Raw genomic sequence first — 10,359 nt, forward strand, 5'->3', positions numbered from 1 at the left:
AGAATGGCAGGAATAAAGCCCCATTGGAACATGAATTTGGTCACGTTCACGACGATGGCTAGTCTTTGCTTCGTGGTCGGACGTAAAACCATTTTTGCTACCTCGGTGTCTTCGATTACTCCGGTGATCGCGATTTATTCGCGTTAACGTTGCGGAAGTGTGCCTGTAGCGTGACGCAGCGTGACGATAAGGTCTTTTGCACATTAGCGCGATTTACGCCGCCGCGCGACGCTACCGACGCAAGTCGCGCTGTTGTGCGAGAGACCTAATGTTAAACGACACGCGATCGCGTCGGCGTCAACTGATGGCAGGTGTCAAGCGGTTCGTGAGAAATGACCGGTTGTACACAGTGGCTTGACTCGATCTAACTACGGCCGAGGAAGGACGAGATGTCGTCGGACGCCAAAATATCGCCGCGAATCGAAGACGTGAGTCTGGCGTGTTTGCAATCTACTCGCAAGCCCCGCTCGTTTAACCTAAATCGTTGCTATATATCATTCGTGTGATTGTTTTATTAAATTTTCAAATGCACAACGTACTTTTTTTCCTGCCAAACATAAATTAATGTCAAGTTTTACTAGTTTTGCATCTGTTTCTTTTAGTTAATTTCCACAGAGGATGATTCTTTGGGATCCTCCATAAGTTTGAGTATTGGGGAGAATTCTGTGCGTATTAAAGAGAAAGGTAAAGGTAAGGAAACTGAACGTCTATCGACTGTCAAGAAAGATGCGCCTGATAAGTGGTGGTTAAAAAGACCAGAGACACGCCTGGGTATTCTGGGGACTAAGAATGTAGATGCAAAGTCAAGGCAGTCACCTCCTTTGTCAGATTCCATGAAAGAGTTTCTTGAGAAAGAGAAGATGTGTAAGGTAACTGATGGAGACAAGATTGATGTTAAAAAACACACTGTTAAAAATTATATTTCTAAATTGTGTTCTAAATTCTTTCTATTTTCTATCTTACATGTTTTTATCAATTTATAGACGGTATCTAAAAGTGAGGGAGAAGCTAAAGATAAAGATGACACATTATGTGATATACTGGCATCTGCTGCTTTTGATAAATATCCATCTGATTTTGAGAGTAAGTTTCTGCATTATATATATATAAAACTAAAGCTTTCCAAATTAATTCATTTGATTAATTTGCTTTATATCTTTAACAGATGCCACTGATGAAGATATTGGTAGTATTCTAGAGGAAATGAGCAAAATTGCTGGAGCATTAACTCCTAATTCGTGTCCTGAACGTACAAAATCTGGTGGTTTCAATAAAAATCCTACCGAAGAAGAAAAGTCCGTGGAAGAATTATTAGAAGAAGCTGAGAAATTAGTTAGGGAAAATTGTAACACGTTGTCGAAAAGCATATCAAAATCTGATACTTTAGTGCCAGAAAATCAAGACGAAAGCATGAGCAGAGTGAGACAATTAGAAGCTGACATTTTTCAATTGATAGAAGAAGAAGTACATAAGGAATCGGAAAAAATAAAAAGGAGTCCGAAAAACGAGAGGAAACGCGAGAATAGTCCCGGAATCGAGATTGTTTATGAAAATTTGAATAATTTGAAACCACCGAGATCGTTGGAACTTCAAAGGAGAAAATTTGAAGAACAAAAAGTTGAAATATCCAGCAGTTCTGATTTGGACGACCCGATTGAGAGGCATTCTAAGTCCGAGGAATTAAAAAGCACAAAGAAAATTGAAATGGAGAAAGAGAATTTGCAAAAAGAGATAACGGATGTAGATAAAAACTTCTTCGAAGATTTGTTGAGACGATCTAAGGAGAAAACGGAAGGTGGTATGTCCGGGAGTTCTAGTTTTGGGCAAGAAGATTTTTCACATTTCTTAAAACTGCTTCAAGGACAAGGTACAGACAAATCAGAGCCGGAATCAAAAGAGCCTAATTTGATGTATGATCTTTTTTTGAAATCTACAAATGGCGAAATATTATCTACTAAAGAAAGTCAATTAGCCAGTGGTAAAACCCCTGAATTCCCGGAAAAAGAATTCTCTGAGATATTAGAAAAAGAATTGCCAGGTATTGGTGGACATGTGGATCATGAAATTAATGATAGCGATTCCAGCATGAGCGAAGGACGATATAAAGGAAAATTCAATTCTCTATCAGGCGGAACGACATTTTTAAAACATTCCAGTAATGAATCTAAGAGGCGATCAAAAACCAAAGAAAGAGAGAGCAATAAAAATGCCACAGACATCAGTAAAAAAGCAGTTAATTCTGAAAGCGAATTATATACGGTAGGATTGACGCCGAGATTAGAGTTATTTGCGGATGCAATACCTAAACTTATGGCTGAAAAGCAAAATGAAAATGATGCGAAGGAGAACGCAGAGAAAATGGAAAAAGCAGATTCAGCATATAAAGAATCTGTTTATTTAGAGACAGATATTAATTTAAAAGTGGACAATTCGTACAAGCCACCAAAGATTTTGAAGATAAATCATCTACAAGCATCCGATCATAACGTCTCGAATAAACCAACGGAGTTATCTAAAACCGAACGCGTTGTTAGTGCACCGAGTAATAAACAATCAGTGAAAGAGATAAGATTCTGTAAGTCCAAGAGTTACGATCAGATATGCCAGCCTCCTCTGAGAACCTCTCTCGAAAATATTAGAGTTAATAAAGCGTTGGACGTGTCTAAAAAACCTGTAAGTTTAATTTCTAAAAAATCGTCGATGGTGAAACCGAAAATACAATCTCGGCCGGCTACTAAAACCGCCCCAAAATCGAACTTATCTTTGAAATCAAAACTGGATTCTGTTAAAGTTGGCTCTACATCCAGCTTGCCAAATACATGTAAAGGATTCCAGGTTAAATCGCCAGATAGTTATAAAAAAAATGTTATGGCTGCTGGAGATTCGAAGCAGATTCTAATGAAACGCGATTGGGAGATGTTATGTCGTGAAGAGAAGCACAAGAACGCTTTACTGAAACAACAGTTAGAGGCCGAGGCAAAATTATACAAAAATCAAATGGAAGACATGCGTGCATCTTTCGAGGGAGAGCTATTTGCCTTGAAGAAACAAAATATAATTTTGAAAGCGAGAGTCGATGAGCTCTCTTTGAGCGAGAGACGCGCGGAGATTCCTGTGAAGAACGATAAAAAAATCGTTCTTTTAGAACAGGAACTGGAGAAACAAGAAAGTCTAATTCGCGCTTATGAGACCGAGAATAAGAAGCTAATGCAAGATACGAAACGTATGCAAGAAGAATTAAAGAATTTACAGTCTAAGCAGAAGAATACGATACCAGAAATGAGCAATACGCAACAGCTTACTGATCAGATTAAGGATCTCCAAGAAGGGACATTGAAACTCAATCTCGAACTTACCGAGCTAAAGGAGAAAAACGCCGATTATTTATTAAAGAATGACGATCTAATTCAACAAAATAGTTTGCTCACAGACGAATTGGATATGTTTAAAGAGCAATTGAAAGCGAAGAACAATTTTATTACGGATCGACTGCAAGTGATGACCACTTCGGAGCTAGAACTTAAAAAACAGATAGAAGATTTGAATATTAAATTGAGCTCCAAGACAGAACAGCTGCGAGTCACTAAAGAAGAATTAGAAAAGTTTCAGCAGAATGTACTACCTTTGGAAAAAGAATTGCTGGAGCTCAGAGCTAAAGAAAAGAATCTCCATGAAAAATTACAGATAAGCAAGAGCCATGTTGAACGTGAGAAGCAGCTAACTCAGAGGCTCAAAGATCAAGTTATTTTAGACAATAAAAATGTTATGGACTTAAACAGACAAATACGCGAACTGGAGCGTATACTTAAGAGGAAAAATCCCGACTCGGTATCTGCTCTTATACTTACCGCAAATTCGGAACAGGATAAAATTGGTTCCGAAAAGGTAAAACTTTTAGAAGAACGAATAGCAAGTCTTGAAAATGAAATCAAGACCAAGGAAAATATCGCGCAACAGAATCTGATTGACTTGCAGAAGAAATTCTCCGATATGAAGGAGAAGTACACGATGCAGGTGATGGAATTGGAGGCAAAACTGTTGGAGGCAACTACAAAAGAACGCAAGTCATACAATGACGTATTCACGCAAACAATAGCAAGATACGTCGAAAACAAGAGCATGGATAATAATAAAAAAGATGAAAAAGTTTTAACTATAGAAGATAAGAAAGAAAAAACAAAGGCCGGATCGAAGTCTCAAAATTCAAAAGAAGACGCGCATCTTATTGCTACTATAAGAGGCTTGAAGCTGGAAATCGCGAATAAAGATAAAACAGTTTCAAAAATAACGAAGGAGTATCAGGAACTCCAGAAAACAAACCGACGGCTGCAAAAAGAACGAGAGAAACTATTAAACGATCGTAGAAGTTTTAAGAGCATGGATTTCGACAAGGCTTTCCGAGGAATGAAAAATGGGAACGAAGGGAGTGATCCGAATTCGAATGTTTATCAGAACGGACATATTTCCGAATCGCAGAGACTATCATCGTCAGCGCCCAAGCTGTATGACCCGACGCAATACACAGAGAACGGCAAGAATGGAATTATCAAGAAATTGACCAACGAAAACGATATTCTAAAAGAAGAATTGAATAAGATAAACAAGGACTTTATGGCGCTGAAGAGTAAAAGGCTGCACGATTTGAATCTCTTGCAAGAGGAACACGAACGAGAGATGGCTACACTTGTGAAAGAGTACAGCGTCAAAATTGGCGATTCTAAAGTGGTAAAGTTGCAGGTTTGTAACGCTTAGCAAATATTTTATTTGTCCTTTATATTATTTATTTGTTTTACCATTTGATAGTGTAAGAAAATCCTAATAGCATTTTTTTAATTAAAACAAATTCCTGCTTCGCTTATGTCTTAGTATATTAATCTGCTGTTAGAATTTTTACTATTTTATAATTCTTATTATTAATAGGGTCAGGTCAATACGCAGGGAGCAGTCATATCACACCTAAAAGAACAAGTCGAAAAGTTCCGAGATTATAAAGAGCAGGTGATCATGTTGAAGGCGGAAAGAGAGCATTTAGAAGCTAAAGTGAAAACTCTGACGGAGAAAGTCAAGTACTTATCAACGCCGGTATGTGAAAAATAATCGATTTTTTTTAAACGAGTAGATACGATAAAATTTGATTCGATCTAACACGGCTTTTTAAAGAAAGAATTTTTAATACGATAGTTTTATTTCAGGGAACGGAACAACTGCAATTGTTGCAAGACAAAATCACGATCCTTCAGCAACGGCATGAAAGCAGGGAAATGACTTTGCAGATATTAATTCGCGATTTATTGAGGAATCGGACGCAGTGCAAAGACTGTAAAAACGAAAAAGGCAAGAATCGACAATTATGCTATTTTCGACAAGAACTCGATCATATCTTAGGAATGCTACAGGAGATGGCTAATGTTCATTAATTATTACTGAATCGAGAGATCGTCCCGACGTAATAACAGCGCATTTGTATAGTTCTCGGTTCGTCATCGAATATTGTGATAATTTTTACAGTAAGTAAGGTTTGCAATGTAGCTTAAATAATTCGAGAGAGATATTAGATATTTTAAGTGTTGAAATGTAGATGCGTAAATGCGTTCGTTCACAATACTCAGCCAAAATGCTTAGTCGATATTTCCGTCAACTACTCTAGAATTGATAAAAATAATTCTTATCAACTCTGGAAAAGAAATAATAATAATAATTATTATTATTATAATGCGCGATGTTCTTTCTTGCGTCCATGACACCGTTCACTTGCGAGGTCCATCAAAACTCGCAAATGACTTAGTAAGATGGATTACTGCCAAAGAGAAAAAACGCTATTATATAAATAGCAATAGCGTTAGTAATGATGAACGAACGTACAATTAAATTACCAATCTTTACGATCTCTTTCCGTCGCCAATTTTCTTGCCACACGCGCGCAATGTCTGTGAACACTGCCCGCTATTAGCATAATCTATTTTATTAAATCAAAAATTAATTTTTAGAATAAGTTGTACACTTTTAGGATTATATATTTTTTTTATTTATTTATTTATTTATTGACTCCGAATAAAATGGCACGGTTGTTTGCAACGTTTCTCCAAATCGATGTTGCTGCAGCTTGTTTACTTCTTATAATAAATTGTATAGCATAACAGAGGAAAAAAAAAGAAATAGTTATATAAAAATGTCTTCGAAAGGATTTCTTCCAAAGTTAAATAATATCTAGTTTTTTACAGATAATTTTTTCGAAACTTTGCTGTACATATAGGTGTTATAAGAGATAAACCGCTATATTTATTTCGGATAATACTCTTATATGGCCCGGTTTCACCAACGCGAGTAATCTGATTGATAGATTAATCAATTGATATTAAAGTTGCAACTGATGTTTTATAAAACAGTTTTATGTTCAGCAGTTGCAATCCTTAATGTCAATCGACCGATTAAATTAATTCTCATTGATAAAACCGGATCTGTGTCGGATTAATCGCGATCAACGAAGTTGATTATATCAAGTATATCGTATCGTAAGTACTCCAGTTTATTACTATTGTTGCCAAGTTTAGCTGGTGATCTCGTCAAATGTAGTCTTGTCTATATGCGTCGTAACAAACGCAAGCACATCGCACAAATTGATACAGTCGAGACTTGAGGATGAAATTAATTAATAACGTAGAATGCCTATCTTTCGTACACGAGATTAGAGGCTGTATTCTCGAGTAATACGAAAAATTTCTTTCACGAAAGTGATTTCGCGCGTTTATTAATCGCGCACACATGTTTCAATATCTGAAAATTTTAATATCTTAATATCTCAATATCTGAATATCTCAATATAAGAATATCTCAATTGATTGAATGCGCAGCGTTGACTTCTCTACAAAATGTTTTCGTACGATTTGAGAAAAGAGCCTAAAGATATCTCGAGACAGTTACCTTCTTGAGACTCGGCTACGTCGAAGTACACACAATCACATTCTTTTTCTAAATAGATGTAAGCTTGACACATGCAATGTACAAAATTCAAAATTATAACTTTAATAAATTTAATCTTTTCGCTGAAGAGTTGATCCTGACGTCGTAGTTTAGTGCACAGATTAATATTTCATTATTCATTTTCTGTGTGGTAAAATATAGATATATATTCGTGAGAGGTTCTGAAAAATTTAACTACAGCGATTAATTAGCACTACAACTATTTATTTTCACACAAAATATATCTTCTTAGATATACACATTTTTACGGAGCATATATATATTTTATACGGGCTGTACATTAATCTATCATCTAAATATTATTGGAAATAGTACACATATTGCAACGTATATTTTAAATCCGAAAATAATAAGATCGATAGAAGCATCTAAAGATGTCCAGAGAATAGTAATTTTCAGTGCCGATTTCTGATAACCGATTATCTATCCATTTTACCAGATTATTAAGCGCTGCGCTTGCTGCATTATGTTACTGCTGCAAAAATATATGCGTTTATTAGTAATCTTATTTAAAGATTGAAATTAAAATTTTAGTAATTGTTATCTTACCCGATGGAGGATTTTTTTCCATTGTAAAGGGAAAGCCCATAAACTGTACATAATGCCATGACGAGAGCCTGCCTCATAAGATCATAAACCATAGGTTGTTTGACATATTTGTAGTCCATCGGATTGAGAACTATTTTTTTTTCAGCTCCCACATTTTTTTCAACGCGTACATCCCGCGAACTTCGTTCCCATTTCGTGGATAATCGTTCATTATCTACAGTCCTAGCGAGCATCTTTTCAACAGACAATCTTCGTTGCTCGTGACTTTGTTCAGGTACGTAAACTCTACGACGAGAAGAGAATCTCGATGAATTCTCGATGCTCCTAGTTCGTCTTTGATGCAAGTGCCTGGATTCTCTTTCACGAAATTCGGTAAGTCGATCTTTAAATGATCGTGTCACTCGGCGTTCCTCGGCACGTCTGTTCTCGCGTTGCGTTTCTGACGAACGCAAGACTTGATTCCCGAGGGATGCTGTTCTAGAATTCGTTCTGCGTTCCATCGGGAACATAGAGATCGAGTTTCGCAATTCGGAATTCCGTTCCACGCGCCGGTTTTGCATCCTAGATCCTTCGTGTGTCGACAGCCTTCGCGAATTAAGAGCAGATCGCTTTTCTACAGTTCTATCTCGAGAAACCCGTGACTCTGAATTTCTTTCTAAGCGTCGATCTATTGCCGAGAATTCTTGACGCGATCTTGCATTATCTGTCCTTCGTTCCGACAATTTTCGCGAATCAAAACGTGCCGTATTCAGAGCGTCTTGTCGCTCGGAAACTCGTCTTATCAAATTTCTCTGTTCCGCTGCTCGTCGTTCGGCCTCGCGTGAATTTTGAAGAGCGATTCTTCGTTCATCGCGCGACTGACGGTCTCGGTTTCCGGAGTCTTTGATTCTCCTAATCTCCCGACGGTCCATCGAATTACGATCGACTGAACGAGAGGATCGTACGATTCTTTCTCTTCGTTCACGACTTGCAATTTCTTCATGACGCGATCGAGCCGTTCTATAATTTTCACTCACATCACGCCGACTAGCGGTTTCTCGCGAGCGATTAATCCTCTCTCGACGCGAATTTTCGGATGAGCCTCGCAACGTTACGACGCGCTCTTCGGATCTCGCTGTTCTAATTTGCCTGTTCAGAGCTTCGCGATTGAGATCGTTAACATTTCGACGTTCTGCCAATCGAGACAGCGTTCGACGATCGTCAGATTTGACAAGAGCCCTTCGAGTGTCCCTAACGGCCGATAATCCTGATGTACGTTCTCGATTAGCAGTGCGATAGTGAAGAGCGCGACGATTGTTCAAAGATCCTTCTCTATTTCGGCGATTGAGATTGTTGTTGCGTTGTTGCTCTGCATTTCGATTCTCAGGAGACGTGCGTCGCTCGACGGATCGAGATGTACGTTCATGAATCTCGGCTCGGTAATTTAATACACGTTCCGTAGATCGTGATCGGTGGTCATCGAATCGGGAGTTCGCAGGCTCGATTAAACGACGTTCGGAATTTCGCTCGGCAGAACGGCGACTGAGTGCTTGACGGGATAGATCTCGTGAACGAGAGAACGTGTTTCCAGTGTCGCGGAACTGCGTGTTTCTTTTTAATCGGGATTCCCAAACGCGATTAGCAGATCTGTTGTCGGATGCGCGGACCCTCGATCTTGAGACTCTTTCAGCAATCCTTAGGCCGCGGTTTTCAGACGATGGCTTCCTGACTTCTCGCGAACCACTCCGGGACACGCGATCAAGACTCAACGACCGGGAAAGTACAGATTTTCGGGATACAGCTGATGCCTTGGGTTCAGATATTTTCACGTCGTCATTAATCAGTTTTGCGGCTTCTTCAAGTTCAGCAATCGATTTTTTAACGAAAGGGTTCAAATTCGGGCAGGCGTCCACTCTAAAAATAACGTTCTTTTGTAATATTCGCAGCAAGCAATTTTAAAAAGTAAGTTTACGACGTAACGAAATTTTTAATTTTAAATAGAGTGCAATTAAATACGTTCCTACCATAATTTAGTATCACAAAATATTTTTATAACCGTTTAACATTTTTTATGTTTCAGCAAGGAGAATAATTAATTTCATACTCATGTGGTGCCTGATGCGTGAGCTCAGGACCTGCGAGACTACCAGCGTGTCCTTCTCTATCCCTGGCTACTAATCCTAGCGTTAGACACGCCAGAGATACTATCAAGAGTCCGATGTACTGCCAGGATCGCACAGGTAACACTACGTGACGCGTACGCCGCATCCTGTTACAAAGTAATATTACAATAATGTCCTTTTTAATAAATTAAGAAACATACCCACGGTCCAATTTCACCAACGCGAATTAATTTTAACCGGTCTATTAAAACCTAACCTAGCGTGCAATGGTAAACAAACTGAAGTTAACGCAATGTGCCGAACGCGCGGCTGCAACTGTCGGACACGAAACTTACGTCAATTTGGTTTTTTATAAAACGTCAGTTGCGATTCTGCAAGTTAACCGACCAACAGGATTAATCCGCGTTGGCGAAGTCGGTTGCACACATAAATTTGCGTCGGATCAATTAAATAAGAAAGAAAATCTTTCAGTTTGGAAGAAATATACTGCGTCAGATTTCGTTCAACAGCTCGAGAATATCACGAAGATTCGCGACAGTAAAGAGTGCCGTACCTGAGAAATCAAGAGCTGCCGCCTTCCAAGGTATTTCGGAGAGGTTGGCGAGGACTCTTCAAGTCTCTGTACGTGAGGGTAGTACTCGATCGTAGGTGCTCCGGAAAACTGCTGACGCCGGACGTCCCGAGGGAACGGCTTTTATACGCACAGGAGCCGCTCGGGTAATTCGAT

The 10,359-nt window shown here is 38.6% G+C and overlaps 2 protein-coding genes across 3 annotated transcripts; one reads left to right on the plus strand and one right to left on the minus strand.

Moving 5' to 3' along the window:
* Positions 1 to 29: 29 nt before the first annotated feature.
* On the plus strand, positions 30 to 6,152 carry LOC139108902 (centrosomal protein of 162 kDa). 2 transcript variants are annotated; one of them, XM_070667572.1, is made up of 6 exons: positions 30 to 428; positions 603 to 869; positions 984 to 1,083; positions 1,166 to 4,737; positions 4,921 to 5,082; positions 5,193 to 6,152. In XM_070667572.1, the coding sequence occupies exons 1-6, from the start codon at positions 390 to 392 to the stop codon at positions 5,415 to 5,417; spliced, it is 4,365 nt and encodes a 1,454-aa protein (XP_070523673.1). In that variant the 5' UTR covers positions 30 to 389; the 3' UTR covers positions 5,418 to 6,152. The 2 variants fall into 2 exon arrangements, with proteins under 2 accessions (XP_070523673.1, XP_070523674.1); XM_070667573.1 differs by having other exon boundaries at positions 1,166 to 4,725.
* Positions 6,153 to 7,164: 1,012 nt separating this feature from the next.
* Positions 7,165 to 10,340, minus strand: LOC139108908 (apical junction molecule ajm-1-like). The gene is made up of 4 exons (XM_070667585.1): positions 10,186 to 10,340; positions 9,614 to 9,778; positions 7,531 to 9,423; positions 7,165 to 7,456 (listed from the first exon to the last, which is right to left on the minus strand). The coding sequence occupies exons 2-4, from the start codon at positions 9,775 to 9,777 to the stop codon at positions 7,414 to 7,416; spliced, it is 2,100 nt and encodes a 699-aa protein (XP_070523686.1). The 5' UTR covers position 9,778; positions 10,186 to 10,340; the 3' UTR covers positions 7,165 to 7,413.
* Positions 10,341 to 10,359: the final 19 nt, after the last annotated feature.

This window comes from Cardiocondyla obscurior, linkage group LG16, assembly GCF_019399895.1.
Source record: "Cardiocondyla obscurior isolate alpha-2009 linkage group LG16, Cobs3.1, whole genome shotgun sequence".
Classification (NCBI taxonomy): Eukaryota; Metazoa; Arthropoda; class Insecta; order Hymenoptera; family Formicidae; genus Cardiocondyla; species Cardiocondyla obscurior.

Excerpts from the sequence above, each read along its gene's own strand:
- LOC139108902 (XM_070667572.1), top strand. The coding sequence starts at position 390 with ATGTCGTCGGACGCCAAAATATCGCCGCGAATCGAAGAC. Across the intron at positions 429-602 it reads TATCGCCGCGAATCGAAGAC|TTAATTTCCACAGAGGATGA; the intron begins GTGAGTCTGGCG and ends TGTTTCTTTTAG. Across the intron at positions 1,084-1,165 it reads ATATCCATCTGATTTTGAGA|ATGCCACTGATGAAGATATT; the intron begins GTAAGTTTCTGC and ends TATCTTTAACAG.
- LOC139108908 (XM_070667585.1), bottom strand. The coding sequence starts at position 9,777 with ATGCGGCGTACGCGTCACGTAGTGTTACCTGTGCGATCCTGGCAGTAC. Across the intron at positions 9,424-9,613 it reads ACGCATCAGGCACCACATGA|AGTGGACGCCTGCCCGAATT; the intron begins GTATGAAATTAA and ends CGTTATTTTTAG. Across the intron at positions 7,457-7,530 it reads GGAAAAAAATCCTCCATCGG|CAGTAACATAATGCAGCAAG; the intron begins GTAAGATAACAA and ends ATATTTTTGCAG.